Source organism: Danio rerio, chromosome 20 (genome assembly GCF_049306965.1).
Source record: "Danio rerio strain Tuebingen ecotype United States chromosome 20, GRCz12tu, whole genome shotgun sequence".
Lineage (NCBI taxonomy): Eukaryota > Metazoa > Chordata > Actinopteri > Cypriniformes > Danionidae > Danio > Danio rerio.
Genome location: NC_133195.1, coordinates 12,847,787 through 12,869,854, shown reverse-complemented (window position 1 = coordinate 12,869,854; position 22,068 = coordinate 12,847,787). Strand labels below are relative to the sequence as shown.

General features: G+C 32.4%; 2 protein-coding genes and 2 long non-coding RNA genes across 5 annotated transcripts in view; 2 read left to right on the top strand and 2 right to left on the bottom strand.

Moving 5' to 3' along the window:
• LOC100536462 (uncharacterized) overlaps window positions 1-16,928 on the bottom strand; it is a 39,399-nt gene extending 22,471 nt beyond the window's left edge. For both annotated transcript variants that reach the window (XR_012396373.1, XR_012396374.1), the window contains exons 1-2: window positions 16,812-16,928; window positions 14,025-14,290 (exon numbers count right to left, since the gene is read on the bottom strand). This is a non-coding gene — a long non-coding RNA (uncharacterized lncRNA). The remainder of the gene's footprint in view (window positions 1-14,024; window positions 14,291-16,811) is intronic.
• LOC101883005 (uncharacterized) lies at window positions 1,934-7,169 on the top strand. The gene is made up of 3 exons (XM_009294591.4): window positions 1,934-2,666; window positions 3,036-3,111; window positions 4,286-7,169. Exons 2-3 carry the CDS (start codon window positions 3,037-3,039, stop codon window positions 6,173-6,175), a joined length of 1,965 nt encoding a protein of 654 aa, XP_009292866.1. The 5' UTR covers window positions 1,934-2,666; window position 3,036; the 3' UTR covers window positions 6,176-7,169.
• On the bottom strand, window positions 6,377-10,702 carry LOC101883067 (uncharacterized). Its single transcript, XR_011007725.2, has 5 exons — window positions 9,464-10,702; window positions 8,950-9,324; window positions 8,757-8,839; window positions 6,908-8,039; window positions 6,377-6,816 (listed from the first exon to the last, which is right to left on the bottom strand). It is a non-coding gene; the product is annotated as an uncharacterized lncRNA (long non-coding RNA).
• Window positions 16,929-16,935: 7 nt separating the features above from the next.
• The window catches only part of c20h2orf81 (chromosome 20 C2orf81 homolog), a 104,578-nt gene continuing 99,445 nt past the window's right edge, over window positions 16,936-22,068 (top strand). The window contains exon 1 of the mRNA NM_001386385.1: window positions 16,936-17,009. The gene's annotated coding sequence lies outside the window, so the exon portion shown is untranslated. The remainder of the gene's footprint in view (window positions 17,010-22,068) is intronic.

Genomic DNA, 22,068 nt, shown 5'->3' with positions numbered 1-22,068 from the left:
GTTTGTGTAATAAATATATACATGCTTCAGTGAACCAAATTCATATACTTAATTCAATTACATCTCGTTGTTTAATAAATTTATTTTTTTCATTTTTGCCTGCATTTTCAAACTCCCTGCGTTTTACAGCTGTAGTAAATGACATATTTGCATGCACATGCTTTTTACTATACATACTATAGCATATAGTATAGTATTTTAAGGAAGATTTTAATGATGTTTGGCCAAAGTCTATTATCAACACTGAAATGCTGCCTCTTTTAAAAATGAATCTGAATTTCACAATCTGAATTTCTGGTTTAAAATTTTATAATATTGAATATGATATTTTGAATTTCTTTATCCTTACTTGAAACTACTTTCACAAACTGGATACCTGCAGTCTATGAAAATACGTCTATAAAAAAATTCAGTCTTAAAAAATTCAGTTGTCTTAAATTTCAGATGTTCAATATTCAAGTTAAGAAATTCAAATTTTTTTACGGCATATAAAAATTTAGATTTATTAAATTACAATAGCAAATAATTCAAATTATCACAATTCAAATTCAGATTGTTTTCGTATATTATTATCTCCATACTTTACAATAACAATAAATTTGTTAGCATTAGTAATCATGAACATACAACAGTACTTATATGGCATTTATTATTTGTTGTTACTCAAATTATTATGTATTTCAAGATCAAAGACTGTCATGATAACGTTTAATAGACCGTTCAGCAAAACAAGTATTGTTAATTGTACATTAATTTGAAATATTTGTAACAAATAAATCTTGTAAAGGTTTTTTAATTTGTTTGTATTTTTTACTTTTATGGTATTATAATTAAATACCAAATTTAACTTTTATTTAAGTTTTTTTCTAAGGCCAATCCTGCTTTTCATCGAAGCGTTTCATGCTGTGTGTGGATCGAACTGTTGTACATGACAATATCCCCTCCTTCATTTCCGCCCTGTGCATGATGTTTGGGAGCTATTATTGCTTCAACATCCATTACCCATCAGAGCTGGCATCAACCTTGGAGTTTTTGCAGAGGTATGTGTTTTTGTACAGGCTTTATACAACATTGAGGTGACCTAAATTGCTAATGCAAAGTTTTCTTTTTATTTTCCCCGGTTTATATGTACAGGTTGACAAATTTCAATTATAATTTTAATTGAAAATTATATTTGTATGAAAAATTTGATGTGAAAAAATTACATTTTTTAATTGATAATTATATTATATAATTAGAATATATAATTATATATATATATATTATATTAATTATAATTAAAATTATATAATATAATTATCAATTAAAAAGGTATTTTTCCCAAAAAAAGAAGATTTTCCCAAAAACATAAGATTTTTTTATCATTAATACAATTCATTTTTTTTCTCTTTTTTGCTCAGGTGTTTCTTCTCTATAAACCCAGAGAAAGGCACTAAAGTGGAGAAGACAAACACAGCCTGTCTTCATGTGAACCCAAGAGTTCTTACCTTGATTCAGGAACTTTCCGATCATGAATGGCGTGACGTCTAAATACGGACTGAAGTCATTAAGGTTTGGACATACAGTGAATGCCAGTTTCTCAGGTTTGTTTGATCTGCCATGCTTCATGTATGTGTTATTACACAACTGTTAGAGTTTTTATTGCTCTAGTGTTTTCTGAATTAAGTTATTCCTGAATTGCTGGTTTATATTGAATATTTGTTTATAAAACAACTGTTAAATGTTCTTAACCCGATTTAAGAGAAAAGTTGGTAGCACTTTATAATAACTACACACTAAGAACCATTTATTAAGCATTAATAAATATAGTGGATTCAGTTACTGTAGAGCATTAACTCTACATTAATAAACATTAGTAGACAGTTTATAACAATGGCTAAAAAGGTTGTATTCTTGACTTAAAAGCATGTGTAATGTGCTTAATAATTGTATTTTATGGAAGCCCGTTCCCGCCACTGAATGATAAAAAAATTAAGAATTTATATAAAAAAAATATATATAATACTATTTTTAAAAAAATTATAAAGTCAGAATTCTGAGTTATTAAGTCACAATTCCGAGTTATTAAGTCAGAATTCCGAGTTATTAAGTCAGAATTCTGAGTTACAAAGTCGCAATTCCGAGTTATTTAGTCAGAATTCTGAGTTAAAAAGTCGCAATTCCGAGTTATTTAGTCAGAATTCCGAGTTATTAAGTCAGAATTCTGAGTTATAAAGTCGCAATTCCGCGTTATAAAGTCAGAATTCTGAGTTATAAAGTCGCAATTCCGCGTTATAAAGTCAGAATTCTGAGTTATAAAGTCGCAATTCCGAGTTATAAAGTCAGAATTCTGAGTTATAAAGTCGCAATTCCGAGTTATAAAGTCAGAATTCTGAGTTATAAAGTCGCAATTCCGAGTTATAAAGTCAGAATTCTGAGTTATAAAGTCGCAATTCCGAGTTATAAAGTCAGAATTCTGAGTTATAAAGTAGCAATTCCGAGTTATAAAGTCAGAATTCTGAGTTATAAAGTCAGAATTCTGAGTTATGAAGTCCCAATTATGAGTTATTAAGTCGCAATTCTGAGTTATAAAAAAATCTTTTGAATTTCGACAATTTCTCACGACATTTCATATTACGTTACGAGAGTTCCTGTCGCCAGCAGCTGAACGTTTCTGCGACGCCAAGGTATGGTCATATTTACTATTTGGCATGATAATTATTTACGATATGAAGTGTTACAGTAAATGCCGTGTTATAATAGAAGCCTTTGGCGAGTGTAAAATCCGAAAGTTTTGCGTGTGTGGTATCATAGCCTACAGGCTCATGCGGTTTCCTCGAATAGTAGTCGTGTTGCTTTTATGGACAATTCAGTAGGCTAGTTTACATTGCACCAAAAGGGAGTAAAATTAGGTTTGGATTCAAAGCTTGCTTTGTTATGTACAGTATACTAACCACAAAAGTACATGGATTTTGTTTTCTGGCTTATATACTCGGTCTAGGCTTTATATTGGCCTCTAGCCTCACTATGTTTTCCTTTTAAAACTATCATTGTAGGATGGACGAATTAATAATTTTACTAAGGGAGAGAAACATCCCTGAAACAACTATCAAACGACTGGAGGAAGACAAGGTAATACCTAAACAATTTACCACACACTTTTAAAGTCATAATTTGGAAGAAGTGGACATTTTAATGCATGTTTAATTTTAGTCACTTGCAGTTTTATTTCTTAAAGTAGTTATATACTGTTTATTTTACAATAAATAACTTAACTTAAGCTGAACACTTTGGCAAAGCTCCAGTGTTTACCTAAACACTTTCAATTATACTTCAGTTTAGTGACTGAATCTTAATATTAACCAGTTGCTTGTTGACATGCATAATACTAGCAGACTGCTTATTGGTACTTAAAAAACATATATTAATGCCATATTTTGAATGACCATATTTTACATTCTTTTTTAAACCATTCATAGTTACTAAGAGGCATACTCAAAGAAAACAGTACTACACCATTGGGGAATATTACAGAAATTTAATACATTTATTGAAAAACAAAGTACCAAAATGTATGTAATGGCAGAAATATGAAATGAAATATGAAAATAAAAATAAATAAAATAACATGAACTTGTCATTTATAACCAGTAGATGGTAGCAGAGGTTAACTCATTTAGCTCAGTTACTGTATCGACTCCTTAGATGTTTCAATGTCTTTCTTTTGGATTTCTTATGAAAACATTAAATATAGCAAGTTTACTGTATTATAAGGAAGTACAAAGTACAAGAAGTCAGAGTGCCATTTAAATATAAATAGTGAACCCATACACCAACAATCTTTAAGGGTAATTTACTTAAATACTTTAGTATTAAATTTACTTTATTCAGCCAACTCAGATTTGTTATTATTTAGTTTTGGTACTCTAAATTTAGTTTGATTTACTTTATGCACAACTCTGAAACTGCATAGGTGGATTACACATAAACACACGCACGCACGCACACACACACACACACACACACACACATATATATATATATATATATATATATATATATATATATATATATATATATATCTAAAAACATACATACATACATACAGTACATACATATATGTATAGATATATATATATATATATATATATATATATCTATATATATATATATATATATATATATATCTATATATATATATATATATATATATATATATATATATATATATATATATATATATATATACGCGTGAGTGTGTGTGTGTGTCTGTATTTATTTATGTAAGTATTTATTTATTTTGCAGATTGATGTCAGTGTCCTACTGTTAATGACTGATGATCAGATGAGAAGCTATTTTCCTTCATATGGAGACAGACTGGCCGTGATGGGATTTTGTAGGAGGCAAGAAAGAGAACCAACTTGCAGGAAGTCAAAGCTGTTTGAGCGCCTCAAATCAAAACTGACCAAAAGACAAAAACCTGACAATTCACAAACAGAAACCCAAAATACTACAAAAAAACATTCTCAGCGTACTGTAAGAAAAATTGAAATGGGGTGGATGCACCATGATGGTCAGGGCTTTGTTCAAATGAGAGCAAAAAAAGGAGGGGGAACAAGGAAGTTGAGTGTTCCAAAAGAATGGAAAAGGGAAGAGCTGATTGAGGAGGCAATTCGTCTGTTTTTTCCAAATGGAAAAAATTCTCATGGGAGTATTTCTGAGTTTAAATTGGATCTAACAAATTATCAGGAAGTGTCACTAGATGCAGAATCTACAGTGGGGGAAATGTATAATGCATCCAAACTCACAATGATGAGGTTCTACTTGACAACAAAAAAGGTGGAGAGGGAAGTGGAAACAGAAAGTGAAGAGGAAATGTCAGATCAAATGGAGAACTTTCACAGTAATAACCAGGATCAAAGCCTTCCCTCTACTTCCAGTGGGATGAATGACTTCTTTCCTTCAGAGATGGATGTAATTTATGTAGATAGTCCGGTTAATGACACTGCATCTCCCTTTCATTCCACAGAGGATCATATTGCAGATGATGACCTGAATGTATCTTTTCAAAGTTCTTTAGTGACCTTGCCAGATTACTTAGATTCAAGCAATGTAGTAACAGTACTCACTGGTGACATCATTGGAATAGATGAACAAAACTTAGATGACACTTTGCCGCTGAGCCCAGAACCCATTGCTCCACAGAAAAAAATCCTTGTTGTTCATCGTGGACAAATATTTTCAGAGCTCATTGCCCATTTCTGTGATGAAACCCTTATTCATACACAGAGTGAAGTAGAAGTGAAGCTGCTGCTCCCAAATGGACAGTTTGAGATGGGTCATGATGTTGGTGGAGTGTTTAGGGATTGCCTATCAGAGTTCTGGCAGGAATTTTATGATCAGTGCACATTGGGGAACAATTTTAAAGTTCCCTTTCTTCGACATGACTTTGGCAAAGAAAAGTGGGAAAGTGTGGCCCGAATAATTTTGTTCGGCTGGAAGAAAGAGAAATATCTCCCAATAAAACTTGCACCTGTCATCCTCCAGCAAGCAATACAGGGATCTGTGAAAAGTGATCTGATTGAGAACTTTTTGAAGTATGTCTCAGAAAACGAGTGTGCTTTGTTAGAAAGCTGCAGAAAAGACTTCTGTAGTGCAGACCAGGAGGAATTGCTTGAGACCTTAGACAACTACAGTTGTCGAAGAATTCCAACAAATGAAAACTTCAAGCAAATTTTGGAAGAACTGGCTCACAAAACTCTCATTCAAGAGCCTGCTTATGTTCTTGAACAGTGGGCATGCATACTTGGACCTCTGAGGAAGGACCTTGAGGAAATTGAAGATGTGTACTGTGCATTACAACCAACAGTGAGGAAAATTGTGCAATCTCTCAAATTTCCTGAAACAATGAATGTACAGCAAAAGGACATTTCAAAGCACTTGACAACTTACTTGAGGGAGTGTGATGCAAAACGGCAGTCTCTGTTTCTTCGATTCTGTACTGGATCAGATTTGTTTATAGGCAAAGCTATAACAGTTGATTTCACAGACCTTAAAGGGTTTGAGAGAAGACCAGTGGCGCACACATGTGGCTGTTTTCTGAGGCTTTCAGTGCACTATGACAACTACCCTGATTTCAGATCTGAAATGAACAAAGTCCTTGAAAGCAACATCTGGGTCATGGACATAGTTTAGTGGATTTAGTCGGAACTGAGTTGTGGCCAGCTCCTATGCAAGCTATTGTTTTCTGTCATTCTTATTACACTTCATACAGTTAATTCACACTGTATACAGAAAGTAAATCATTCCCTTTAATTTTGCACTTACATATTGCTGGTTACATTGAATGCAGACCAACCTTTATTATTTTTGATGATTGAGTTTTGTTTTTTTTTTGATGATTGAGATTTGATTAAAAAAAAATAGGTGCAACCAAATGTTTGAGTTAAATCATTAAATTGTTAATTTCAACTGTTCAGTCAAATAGGCTTGGAACTGTCCAAATGTTTTAATGGTTCCTTTTTCATACATGTACACGCTCTACCATTATTTGACAAGTTCATAAAGTAAAACAATCACTTTAATTGTTCATTGAATGTTGCCCCTAAATAGTGAAAGTTTTCTTCATAGTTACAAACAACTGTTTACATTTAATTGTACAAGTTGCATCTACCCTGACATAAATGTCTGAATGATTATGTGTTCCTAAAGAGATAGTTCACTAAAAAAATGAAAATGTTCTCACTTTTTACTCACCCCTCAAGTGTTTACAAGCCTCTATGGATTTATTTCTTTGGTTGAACACAAAAGAAGATAGTTTGAAGAAAGCTGCAAACCTGTATCCATTGACTTCCATAAAAGAAAATACAAATACTATGAAAGTCAGTGGTTACAGGTTTTCAGCTTTCTTCAACAGAAGAAAGAAACAAGCAAGGAGTGAGGAAATTGACAAGTTCATTTTTGGGTGAACTATCCTTTTAAGTTTGTGTTTCTATACAGTTGGGTGTTGCATTATTGCAACAATACATAACAATTTTATAACATTGTTTTATTGAAATAGTTTTAATGTGGTTTGTTTTATTTTTTCTTGTACCACATTGTAATGTTAAGTACTCATACATTAAACAACACAACCTCCATATATTGTGCCATGTTTTTTTGAGAATTCAAGATGGAGTGAGTAGGCTACTACACTGAAAAAAAAAATGATTTATTGGATTTACAAAAAGTGGTTGCAAACAAATTGTTTAGGCTGAATTTAAACAAACAAATTAAGTAGAACATAACTAAATTTACTTTTTTGTTTATATTCAGCCCATATAAATTTTTGCATTTCAGCATTGCATTTTTTATTGGCCAATAAATAAATTGCTCATCAAAGTCTGCTTTAATTAAAAAAAACTTTGAACTTTTAAAATCAATTTCACTTAAAGCTCTGTAGTGGTGCACAAAACCTGACAGCCAGTGTACCATGTTAAAATGATTACAGGTTCGTTAAGCATGTATAGGAAAAACATTGGGAATACTGTTCGAGCATTTGTTTGAAACAAAAATGTACTACTACAAAGTTGAATATTTAATAATAAAAATACTATTACAAATTCAGTTCTTTATTTCAGGTATAACACAAAATACAGACAGTTTACCATTTAAACCCTTTAGTTTATGTTTTAAATATACATCCCCTTTATATTCCTAAGGTGAAACAAATGAAAATTCTATACATTTTGAAAAATTTCAGTACTATTGCTTTACAGTTTAAACAAAATTATTTTACTTTTGAGTAACAAAATACTTCTAAAACTCACTTCCTCTGTTTCTATTGCATTCAGGTTAGGTCTAAAAGTATTAATAGAGCACCACAAAAGTGTTTGAAATCATGCAAAAATGTGCATTACTGTAGTTGGGAAAGATGTCATTTAAAAAAGTAGTCATAAAAAAGTTTTTTTTTGTGTGTGAAGTGCATCTTGATGCACTTTTATTATCTCATCTACCTAAGTTTGCTGGCCTTCTTTTGCACATGAGGATGGGATGGTCTGGAACAAATTATTCATTCCTTCTGAAAACACAAAGCAACATCACTGTGATTGTGTGTCATCATAAAGAATTATATTAGAGGTTATTTACTGTACTTTGAGCACTGTGTCTGACAGACAAGGGATCCTGAAGCGTGTATGAAAATGATGGGATGTAAACAGTTGTTCCATTATAGTATGTAGAGTAAAGGTACATTAATCCCATAACCCTAGAAGATAGGGCTGTTACTAATCAAATACAATCAGCATCAATAAAATACATCCTTCGATTGCCACAGTGGCACAGAAGATACATCAGATGTGTCATTCATTCATTAGTAACGAAGAATTCATGTTTTAAAATTATTCTTTGTTTGCTGTGAGCATTTTGCATGCTGTTTATGTGCCCCAGTACATAAAAAAGCAATGTTATTTGACATGTCTGTTAAATGCAGCTAAGTTGTAACACAACTGTGATGCAGAAAAAAATACAATTCCAGTTGTATCAATAATGGCATTGTGTTAATGTTTTGTTTATAGAATTTTTTTCATATAAAAATATGACATGTCAGTGGCAATCCCAATTTAAATATTATGCCCTTAAATTATACACTATGGCATTTAGACAACTGGCTTGTTATCAGTTTCATAATTAAAGATGTAATGACTTTTTGAGTCTGGGGCATAATGGTAACAAAATTCATTAACATATTCATGTTTAAAGCCAAATAATAATAAAGTGAAATATAAATCCTGCTCACCTGTTATCTTGATAGACAGACACAGCACAGTGAAAGTAAAGTGGGAATTGCAGAGATTTTAACCTCAGAGAGTTCTTTTGAGACTTGCATGAAAAAAGCACAATAGAAGTGTTTCAAATAATGCTCACAGATAATATTGTGTGTGTGTGTGTGTGTGTGTGTGTGTATGTGTGTGTGTGTACAATACCTTTACCTTCTAGTGAAAGTTGTAGATAAGATCTCAATGGTGCATCTAGTCATCCAAGTCCAGTCCTTCAAGGATTAGTTCACGAAGCTTAAGGTAAAGGTCTGTAATTTCATAAACATCATCTGACAATGCAAGGTTATGTTCATCCATCAGTTCTACGCACAGTTGAAAGACATCCTCATCACAAGGGTAGTCTTTAACTAAACACTCCTCTTTGCAAATACTCAGCTTTGTTTGTTCAATTGGATGCAAGAAATTCTGCACTCCATATAAGCTGGGAACAGCAAACATTATTGAAGGTCGACCACTGGGAGCACGTGGATTGTGAGTTGGCCGTATCCTGTGGCAATTCCAGGCACTGACTATTTCATCAAGCTCTTCCTTTATAAAATAAAAGCAACAAAATTAAATTAATAAACACACTGTAAACTGCATATTGTAGGCTATGTAAATATTAAGTTAATCTTTAACGGCAATATTGTTTTTATGATTAAATAAACTATAGTAAACCAAATGTTACCTGTATAGAATGCTGGAAACAAAACTGGATGAGAGATTTATCAATGAAACTATCAACAAAGTGCCCATCTTCTTTTAGCTGTTCAAAATGATCCATCCAAAATTGTATGCACTGACTTCTCAAAGTGGACCACCATCGTTCAATTCTCTGGTTCCCCGTGCTTGGACCAAGCGTGACAGATTCGGCACTAGCAGTGCCTCTGAAGAATGTCTGCATATCTGCTAAATGCGTATTTTCAGTTCCATGGTCAATGCGAATTCTATGTGGAAATCCGTTATTCTCAGCAACAGCTTGTATGAAATAACCCGCAATTACTCGTGGGTCATTGTTCGTTTTGTATGCTTCAAGCCAGATCATTTTTCTGGAAAACCCATCAATGCATCCGTTTATGCATATTCCGTAAGGTTTCAACTTGTCGTACCCGTCAATATGCCAAACATAGTTTGGTCCGCGGCTGTTATACATGCGTCGCCGCAGACGACCGCGAGCGCGCAGGTCAACTCCCTGTCCATCTAACAGCCGCATCAACTGACGGACAGTTTCTCTGTCTGTAATAATGCCAGAAAGCCAACATTTCTGGTGCATCCAACGATATCCATGTTGTCGTCCCGATGTCTGTAGCTGTTGGTGTATAAAACGTGCCACGTCGGCCTCGTCTGTTTTATTGCGTCTCCGCCACAACTGATTCATACATAACGTTCTCTCAAGAGTCCGCAAACTAAACTTTATGTTGTGTGATTCCTCCAATAAAATTAAGATTTCTCTATTAGTAAAACCGCACCAAAAATAATCCTCTATAATCTTTTCCATTTAGGCTATAGCCTTCATAAGAAGGTCCAGCGATGTAACCTACTTCCATGCCATACAGATAAGACTCAGATAAGCCTTTTTTCTCTGAATTGCGAGATATAAACTCAGAATTCTGACATAATAACTCAGAATTGCGACTTAATAACTCAGAATTACGATTTTATAACTCAGAATTCTGACTTAATAACTCGGAATTGCGACTTAATTACTCAGAATTGCGACTTAATAACTCAGAATTACGACTTTATAACTCGGAATTCTGACTTTATAACTCGGAATTACGACTTTGTAACTCCGAATTCTGACTTAATAACTCGGAATTGCGACTTTATAACTCAGAATTTTGACTTTATAACTCGGAATTGCGACTTAATAACTCAGAATTCTGACTTTATAACTCGGAATTCTGACTTTATAACTCGGAATTGCGACTTTATAACTCAGAATTCTGACTTTATAACTCGGAATTCTGACTTATTAACTCAGAATTCTGACTTTTAAATTTTCTTTATATTATCATTAATTTTTTTTTTATTATTAATTCTTTTTCTTTTTTTTATTCAGTGGCGGGAACGGGCTTCCATAGTATTTTCATACTTTGTTTGTGATTAATTTTTAATGACTAAATTGAGTATCGCATTATTTACAAACCAGTTATTTAAGACTGGTTGGTGTTTTTTTTAAGATCATTCAGAATGTGTAAGTTAATGATTAATTAACTATTTAAATAAACATTTATAAATATTATTATTCAGGCATATACTAATAGTTAATTTGTATGTTAATAAATGCTTTATTAACTCAACTTCATGCAGTTTTGTGACCAAATCTAAAGTGAGGACTATTTATGCTTTATAAATCCCTTATAAATGACAAGGCTCAGTTAAATTCTAAACAGGATTTTTTTTATTAATTTGAAGAAACACAAATGATACTGTATCAAATGATAATAAATCATTGCAATCTTGTGTAAAATAAAATTGCTGTAGAGTTTAAACATAGCTAAATAACATTGAAATGTTGCATCCTATTATATTGTTTTTTAATCCAATTTTATGTTAAATTTTGACACTCCTGTTATTCGGCAATGTTTAAACTTTACAGTAATTTAATTTTTTAAATAAGATTGCAAGGATGTGTTGTTCATTTGATACTGAGCCTTTAATTATCATCTATAAGGGATTTATAAGCATAAATAGTCCTCACTTTAGATTAGGTTACAAAACTGCATGAAGTTGAGTTAGTAAAGCATTTATGAACATAAATAGTAACCATTACAACATGCCTGAATAATACAATATATAAACATTGATTTCAATAGTTTATTAATTATTCACTAACTCATTCTCAATTATCTTAAATAACACCAACTACTCATACAAATGGTTTGTAAATAATGCAATACTTAATTTAGTCAAGAAAAATCAATCACCCACACATAATGAAAATACAGTTATTAAGCACATATTAGTGTGCTTATAAGTCAAGAAAACAGTATTTGTAGCCGTATATATATAAACTGCTTCCTAACGTTTATTATTGTAGTGTTAATGCTTAACAGTTAATGAATTCACTATTTGCTAATTCCTAATAAATGATTTATAGTGTGTAGTTATTATAAAGTGCTACTGAAAAGTCTTTCATGTTATTGTCATTTCAATTTTAGTTTTACTGGCAATGTCTCCAATCTTTTTGACTATAACTTTCCTTATTTGTTTCCAAGAAGACAATTATTAAGCTGTCACATGCTCTCTAAAAGGTGAATGTATCGTTTGCAAGGAAAGTAATAGAAATCTGTGTTGCAAACTGACAGACAGTGTTGACTTGTTTATGGTTAATAAATTCAAATTATAGTTGGATTACTTTGTCTTTGAGTGCAGTTTCTATGATCTATGCATATCTAGAATTTATATCCCTAGGTACTGTGTAACATACAAGTTATCGTTTTCATGCATGGTCAAGGGTAAAGCAAATGATTTACAGTTGCTACTGAAATTAAACTATGTTCAGTATACGAAACAACATTGGTCTTCTTAAAATATTATAAATAAACACAATTGACTAAAGTGATGATCTTATGCTGTTAAGTTGTTTACATTTTAAAATGTATTTTCGTTACATAATTATTGTGGCAACCACAGCTGCCAGATTGTTTTAGATATTAATGTAATTATTAATTTTAGTAAATAGTATTAATTAGTAAATATATTGTTTTGTTTTTTAACGTAATTGTTCTTTATGTTCAACAGTTTTAAATTGTAAACAGGTTTACATTTTTATTGTGATTTTTACAAAATTATTCTGGCAACCATAGCTGCCAAAATATTTTTGTAAAAACAACAAGATTTTTTGTTTAAATACTAAAAATGTAATTATTTCTTACACAAAATTTCTGTAAATTTTACATAATATTAATTTGTTTTTTAACAAAATTATTCCGTACATATACAGTTTTAAATTGTAAACAGGTTTACATTTTTATTGTAATTTTTACAAAATTATTCTGGCAACCACGGCTGCCAAATATTTTTGGTAAAAATAACAATATTTTTTGTTTAAATACTAAAAATGTAATTATTTCTTACACAAAATTTCTGTAAATTTTACAATTTTTTAAATTGTTTTTTTACATAATTATTCCGTACATGTACAGTTTTAAATTGTAAACAGGTTTACATTTTTATTGTATTTTTTACAAAATTATTCTGGCAACCACAGCTGCCAAATTTTTTTTGTAAAAACAACGGAATTTTTTTTACAGTGCAGGTGAACATGACAAACTAATAATGAGTTCACAAGGTGGGTGGGACTAGACAATAGACGGGAGAGCGCATGACATAGAGACAACACAAGCCATGCGCTCACATTAAACAAAACAAGAACATGCAGCCAATGAGAGAACTCATTAACCGCATGTTCATGACAAGCACACCGCTAAAGCACACGACAAAAGCACGTGACCACAATGTAAACACCGAGCCACGTGCTTTGACAAAAGACGCAAGACACGAGCGTACGATAGATAAACACCTTACCGTGCGCTCACACTTAAGCAATGCGCATGCTTCATCTCAGCGCCAACCAAAACTGAAACCAACTAGACGGAGGCTCTGAGAACAAAGCAGTGCGATGCTGACAGAACAAACACAAACACTAGTACAAGAGGGACGCAGAGCGCACGCGGCCACATAAAGCGGCAGCACGCACACTCTGCGTACACCCACGATGGCGCGCGCGCACACAGAGACAGAAACAGGACCAGACATGGGTAGTGTCAGAGCTCTGCCACCACCAAAACAAGAATTTACAAGACCAGAGTGACAGAACCCTGACAGAAAAACAATAGATTGCAGATTGAAGATCGCCAGCTGCTCTAGCTTTCACCAGCAGGTGGAGATAGAATAATATCTAATATTGAATATTCATTCATCAATTCATTCATTTTCATTCTGCTTAGTCTCGATTTTAGAGGAAAAACAATTAATCTGGACAAACTAAAGACATTTTGCAAACGTTTAACCGTGGCAGAACCCCAAAAACTAGAAAAAAAGAAGAGAACTATAGCCTTAAACTATACGCTTTTAAATTCAAGACTTTTGGCATTGATTTTGTTCCATACACCGGCCCTCCAGGACCAGGATTGGTGACCCCTGACTTATGCATTAGTTAAGTAAGTGTACTAAAATGTGACATGACAATCTTTGTAAATTGTAGTCTCAGTTTGCTGTTCTTAGTATTAAAGGAGTCTCACCATTGTGTTTTTCTTCTTCTGTGACTGTAGCTCATCTGCTCAGCTGGGTAAAGGGGTACCCCCTCAGGGATCAGTTTCTGGTCTACTTCTGTTTTCAATTTACACTACATCGCTAGGAACCATTATCCAGTCAAGAGGCTTCTCTTATCATTGTTAATGCTGACGAGACACAGCTCTATCTTCAAATTCAGCCAGATCATCCAATGGTATCTGCAAGGATCTCGCACTGACTGGAGGATATCTCGGAAGGAATGGAAAATCATGACCTATAAATACAAAATAATATGGTCACGCAAATCAAATAAATTGGGATTTGAATTGAAAAACACACGTCTAGGACTTAATTGGAAATATCTCACTTTGTTTAAAATAAATAAAAAGATACACATCAGGACATGAGGATGAGTAAAGAATTTCATTAACGTTAACTTAAGTTACATTTCTTCAGTCAGCTTTCTGAGAGAGAGAGAGAGAGATTTTTTTTTTGATTTTACAAATCCTTTTATTAACAAGCAATTATTTAACAATTGATTTACAGCTCAAATCAATTCATTTATAAAATACAGCTCTTCATTAATGACAGAACACAAGCCATCGCAACACCATTCAATTTTAAACATATTAATTGCTTTCATCATTTTATAGTAATTAAAATCAACAATAATTCTTGATTTTACCAGGTTTTTAAAAACTACTACAATGTTTTTACCATTTCTCTTTTCTATTTCATTTTTTCTTGTAATATAAATAGCTGATTTTGCTTGACCAAAGATAAAATTCAATAATTGATAATTTATATTTGTTTTGTCTTTTATATTTAAAACCTAATATAAAACATTGTTTCGTAAATAAAAAGCCAAGTAAAGAAACTAAAGCATTTAAAAGATCAAACAGAGGAGCAAGTCTTTTACAATACATAAAACAGTGAAAAATTGTTTCCCTTTCTAAACAAAACGGACATTGATCACTCACACTAGAATTTATTTTAGTCACAAATGCATTAACAGATAGCACCATGTAAAATTCTCCGCTTCAAATCCCCCGATCTTTTATTCAATGGTGGTTTATACAATATTCTCCATTCCAGTTTTTCTTCTTCTGCTCAACACAGTTTATCTATCCACACAGTGTCAGATCTCTCTTTCAAAGTATACTTATTATTTAGTTTCACAATATTTTTGTAAAGCACTTTCCCTTTAACTGTACTAAAATCTTTCTATCTAATTTCCTTAAATAAAAAGAGAGAGAGAGAGAGAGAGAGAGATGCACACCTTTAGCTTACGTCGTTGTAAGATTGCTTCAGATAATTTATTGTCAAGAAGCTTTAGATGTTTTTGTACTAAAACATTTTCGACTTTTTTTATTTGCGAGAGTTTACGGAGACTGGTTAACGTTACGTTAATATAATCAAAGCTTCGCTTCCTTGGTTTCACCAAAGAGCTTAGAATGACCAAGAGGCGACACTCTAGTGTAATTTGGTAAACGGCCACTAGAGGGCCACTGGCGGCCATTTTGGACTGAAAACTCCAATGGAACAACAGCATATTATAAGTCTGTAAAATAAACTATTAAAAGTGCTGATGGTCGTGATAGTAAGTGTTGTATTGTTGTCTTTCGGGTTGTATCTCAGCTTTATTGCGCTTTTTAAATAAATTAATTAAACAAAGCAGCTGCTTGCCATCGCGACAGTAATGAGATCCAATGGACGGCCGATCACTTTCACTCCAAAATGGCGGAATCCAGGACTGTTGCTGGGCATAGATATATACACTAGATGTCGTCTGGCCAATTGTTGTCTATTGGACGGAATGCGTCAATAGCGCCGCCATCTTGCTACAGAGTAGCGCTCCTTTGAAATGAATGCGGGACCAAGGTACAGTGGAGGACTGTGGCCATGCAAAGCCAGAGATATACACATAAACACATATATCTATGATCGGGAGTTTTCCTGGATGTTAGTATGTAATTTTTTTTCTAATTACGAAAATTATAATTTTACATCACTTTTCTACATTGATGAATCAGCACAAAGGCATTCCTGACAAAAAGCTTGTGTTGTGTGTACAGAAATTTACTATTCACCCTCCCTGTTAAATTTAATCAAATCCGTGTCCTGAAACACACCTCCTCTGCTTTCACTTCTCATACTGACGGAGATAGCGATTCGTTTGTGAATGAATCCCCCGATCTCTTACACTAACGTTAGGCGACAATACAAGTTCTGGCTGCGCAGCATCTCGTTGTCATATTTCTTTTGCATTGTTTGCTGATTTTATTCAACAAAACTAGCATAAGCCGAGTGTTTAGTGCGAGTTGGAGCTGCTTTGCCTTGTGAATGCAGTAAGTGACTGTTTTCATCAATAACGTTACCCGATTAGCACAAAAGTTCAGAACATACAATAACAAAAAAAAAACTAATATTACCTATGAAATGTTCTGCCTTTATGCTTTTTTTCTTTGTTTGCTCGTTACTACACCTGTAGACAGCGCTAAAGTCCCGCATCTTCACGTAATAACACTGTCTTGACTAGTGCGGTTGAATGACATTTGTCCCGGGAGCACTGTACCAATGTGGCGGCGCTATTGACGCATGCTCAGGGTCCCTATGCGATATCTAGTGTATATATCTATGGTTGCTGGGCGCTGCTGTTGCAATGGAACGTCCTAGTGTCGCCTCTTGGTCATTCTAAGCTCTTTGGTTTCACATTTACAGATAAGCATCACCCCAGAGTGTCTGTTCACTTAAAAAGTTATAATGTATAAAACATTACAAAAAATGCAACTTACCAGGCTCTCGTCCATAATTCAGAACAAGTTCTATCACGGCTCTGTCTGACACGATAGTCCTAACGTTAGTAGTCCTGCTAACCTGCTTTCGCGAAAAAGGCTGCAGTAACACGCCCTTTCCGGTGTCGTCATGAGGTGTCTTGACTGCTTGGCAACCAGGATCTGAAGACAATTTCAGGGACAGCACAGAAGACAAACGTGAGTGTTTAAAATAAATATTAAAAGCTATCTTCTTTGACGTGTCATGGTTAAGATGTTTTGCAAATTCCGTTATGTAAAACATCGTTTGCGTCGCTTGTGAAAAACCTAATTTAAATGCGCTTGTATATTTTACAAAAAAAAAAAAAAACTTGCGGACTTAACGTTATTATTAGATAAATGCCATTTGTAACGTTGTTTTTAAACGTTTGAAAACTTACTAGAAAATGCGTATCATGCTGAAAATAATGCTTTATATTTATAATGCAAAATTTATAGTGATTCACTTTGTTTAGTAATAAATTTCATAGTTATAAAATAACTACATTAATAAATTTGCCAAGAAATAATCCACTTTACCACTGTAAAGCAATGCCCCACACTCACTAGAACGGTAGAACCTGGACTGTATGGAAATATATGTACACTCTATATATATATATATATATATATATATATATATATATATATATATATATATATATATATATATATATATATATTATTATTTTACATCACTTTTCTACATTGATGAATCAGCACAAAGGCATTCCTGACAAAAAGCTTGTGTTGTGTGTACAGATATATATATATATATATATATATATATATATATATATATATATATATATATATATATATATATATATATATATTGTTGGAATATCTATCTCTATTCCATGCGTGTTCAAGAGAAAAGGTCTGGAGAGGTTTTTCTTCAATGTCAAAAATCGTAACAATTTATTGGATACAAATGAATAATTCGATGACAGAGCTCTGGGTTACATTACCCCAATGCAATACAAGAATTACATTCAAGAGGTTCGCAACTAACATACATTTCCTGACTTCAGCATATATACACACCACCTATCTTAACAGGTGGAGTTTTGGTGTAACGTCACTTGTCAGTCATTGTTCAGTCCTCCATTGGCCGCCCCTTCGGCATACTTCCTCTTTTTCTATGAATTCTCTGCCCAACAACAAAGTATACATCGTTCTGTGTTCTGTGTTCAGTTTTAACACCTCTCTTCAGACAGGAAGTTTCTGCAGAGCTGAATTTAATTTTGGACCCGCATCTATCTACTTCTGCAAAACTGCTAATTAGTATGCACAGCACTCACCCACAACATTAGAAGTTCAGTTAATATATGACCCTTACATGATCAATACAAATAATTGTTTGATTAAAAGAAAAGAGACAAAAAATAATAAAAAATGGTTCCTATTATTCAATAATCCCCCTTTCTGCTCCTCATTGGAGCAGACAAAAACAAAAACAGATAATCAAATCCCCACAAATGTTTTAACTGTCATTACTGCAGGCCTTTGCCTAAATCTTTGTTTTACCTCTTATTCAAAATAATCTCTAACATCACAGTGCTCTTTCATTGTTAGATGATGCCCAAAACCCCTTTTAACTCAATTTCTTTAACTTTTCTGGATTCAGTTTATAATTTCCACACTCTTGGTTCTCCTTTTCGGTGGTGCAGTCTCTTCCCTCTTGAAGTCACTCCGATATCTTCTTTTAATAAGATTTATACTTGCTATATTCAGGCTTATTACTCCCAACACTCTTATTAACTTCCAATTATCCCATAATTAAAATTTTCCATTCTTATACACTTTAGCAATAAAGGTAATTTTTTTTTCTTCCCCACCAAAATTAGAATAAGAATGAGAATAATAAACAGCAAACAAAATGTAAAAGCTCCAACACAAAAAAATAAAAATCTGATTAAAAGGAAATCCACACCCATAAAGATATGCTCTAATTAAAAATCCCACTATATAATTATGATCAAAGATCAACACTTGTGAAAACACTTGTGATTGGAATTAGAAATTTACTAATACAAAATTATAACCCCCCTGAATAGTTCAAACTGAATTTCAACATTTTAAAGTCATTAAAGAACAAAATCACAATTGAGTTTTAGGATGAAAAATCAACAGCTTCAAAGTAGGATTAAACTCGACAATTATTAAAATGAAAAGTTCAGAACTAAATCATAACAAGGTTATTAAACTAACAATTCAAACTCGTCACCAAATTATTAAAACCAAAATTCAAACATATTTAAACTAGATTCTCTTTTTTTTTTTTTCTTTCAATGTCTTTAAATGGGAAAATCAAAAGCACAACAATGTACTTAAAATAAAAATAAAAATCTTAAGAATCTCTTCAAATAAAAGGTTCAAAAGCAACAATGGCTTAAAATAAAATCTTAAAATGTCTTTAAATGAAAGATTTAAAAACAACAATGGCTCAAACTAAAATAATCCTTAAAAATGTGTTCAAATAAAAGAATCTTCAAATAAAAGATTCTTACAATCATAATGATGTGTTTAAAATAAAATAATCTTAAAAATGTCTCAAAATAAAAGATCCAAAAGCATCTTAAAATATATATATATTTTTTAAAGCATTGAATGTATTAAAATAAAAGATTATGACAAACGTCTTTAAAATAACAAAGGATTTAAAAAGCATTAGAAAGGTATTAAAATAAAAGATAAAAAGTAATGGAAATTTCTTAAAATGAAAGATAATAAAAATATAAAAATGTCTTCACATAAAAGATAAAAAAATGTGTCTTAAAATAAAGAATAAAAATACAAAAAAAAAAATCAAAAAACTAATGTGTAAAATAAAATAATATTAAAATAGATTTAAAATATTAAATTTTTCTAAAATTTCTCCAGTCTAATTTGTCCAATTCATTCATTCATTCATTTTTTTTTTTTTGTTTTTTGTTTTTTAAGCTTAGTCCCTTTATTAATTTGGGGTCCCCACCGTCAGTGAAATGAACCGTCAACTTATCCAACATATGTTTTACACAGCGGATGCCCTTCCAGCTGCAACCCATCTCTGGGAAACGTCCATACACTTAATCACACATTTTCTGTCAGATTGTCATCTGCTAGTAAATCAGTCTTATTTTCTCTTTCTATTCTAGAATTTAGTGTGGTTTACGGTTCCCCTTTTTGTGTTGGCCTGTATCTAATATACAGTTGGCCTCATGCATTGGTGTTGCAGCGTGTTCAGCTCCCACACCAATACATGCTTACACACTCCAATTAGATATCAGACATCCCCTTTTTGTGTTTTATCCCCCTTCCGGCCTGGGCCTAGCTCCAGGCCGTTTTACACCCCTATATTGACTGTCAAGTTAATCCGGCCAGCCTCACACCTTCAGCAACCTGTTTAGAAGAAATAGGGAATAAGATTGTTAATTTGTCATTATATAATCTCTACATAAGTGATCCACTGCACATCCAAGCTGCACCAGGTCCCCAAAACTGCAGTCCTGTAAACAATTCAAAAGTCATTAATTCCATTGTTTATTCCATAACAAACTAATACCCCTCAACATGATTTTTATCCAATTCAGTTTGGTCTGTGCACAGAATTTTGCCAATTGTGTTTAACTTTGAATCAATTTTCTCTACCTTTCCCTGTAATTATTAGTCTTACACCATCCCTAAATTCATGCTTTAGGCCCATTACTTGCTGCAATTTCAAATATTCATTATTTCAGTGTTTATCATTATCCAATCTTATTCTTACTCAACATCTATTTGTTTCTAAATCGTCGTTCATTAAACACTTCATCACTGTCTGACTGTCCTCCTTGCTTGCTGGCCACTCCTCTAGCCATTCACTATAGCTGTCAATCATACCTAGCACATATCTTTTTATTCACCTGTTCTCCCATATCTCTATAATCAATTATACCCTCACCCTCATTCTTCTCTTGCAGTTTCTGATATCTCTAAATATAATTTTGTCTTATTATCAATATTAGTCTTATTACCATGTCTTTTACAGTCACCAGTTTACAGTTATTTGAAATGGCTTATTTATTTAGTGATCTGACTCCACCTATCCCAGACATCACTTGTCCCAATATTATGGCGTGTTATCTAATCACCTATAATTTTTTATTTACTTCCTTTAAATCTAGTTCCATATAAATGTCATAACAACTGCTTACTTCTAATCCATTAGTTGTCCACTTTTTTCTGCAAGTAAGATTTCATCAACATGCTTAATCAACACCACTCTCTCTGATAATTCAAAAAACCAATCACTTTACATTTTTTATCAGTATGACCAGATTTCTTCATACACTATTATTTTATAATCCTCCATTTAAGTATTTCACTAATAATCAATCAGTTTTTGAATTTGACACTACTTTTGATAATTCATTTTCTCAACTATTTATCACTTAGTTTGTTCTAATCATTTTTATGATTTCTTTTTGTTCTACGTCATTTCGGTTCAACTAGTTGCCCATACACTTTTTATATACTTTTATAAGCTAACTAAAAATCACTCAATTTTCTTATTCGTTTCTTTCAGCTGTATTTTGACTTCATCATTAAACTTCTTCACATGGTTACATGTGAAAGAAAATTTTAAAAAGAAAGTTTTCTTAAGCTCTCTTATTCTGTTTTAATTCTTTTATCAGATTAGAACTATTAATTTTTCCCCGATGACGTGAGTTCAGTTTTTCATGTGTTAATTTCTTCTTTACACATAAATAATTTTTTCTGTTACCAACCTTTTCAAGTTTTTAATTTCCCATCTTAATTTAGATGATTCAACATTATATTTTGCTTTTAGTAAATCTTTACTTAAATAATCAATTCCATCAAAATTGATAATTTAAATTACTTCTTCAGTTACCAATAGTTGTTTCTTCTTCTTTAGTCACCACCATACATTGTACTTCCTCCTATATCCTGTTCCTGCCCTGTATCAGTAAACCTATAAAAATTTGCAAAAATAGTTAAATATCATTTCAACATTTTACATTTAGAGATTCATTGTATATTTTCCTTTAAGTCTTTTTCTTAGTTATTATTTTCATAAAACCTTAATAAATTCTGTCTCTTTCATATTACCAGTCATCATATGGTCTCAAATGGTTCTTGACAGCACCCTGCCTCTTACTTTACCCACAAGTTCCTTTTTCTGAGTGTCTGATCTCCAGACATATTTAGCAGTTTGCTGTGGTCTGGTTTGGAGGAGCCCACATTTCTGAGCGAG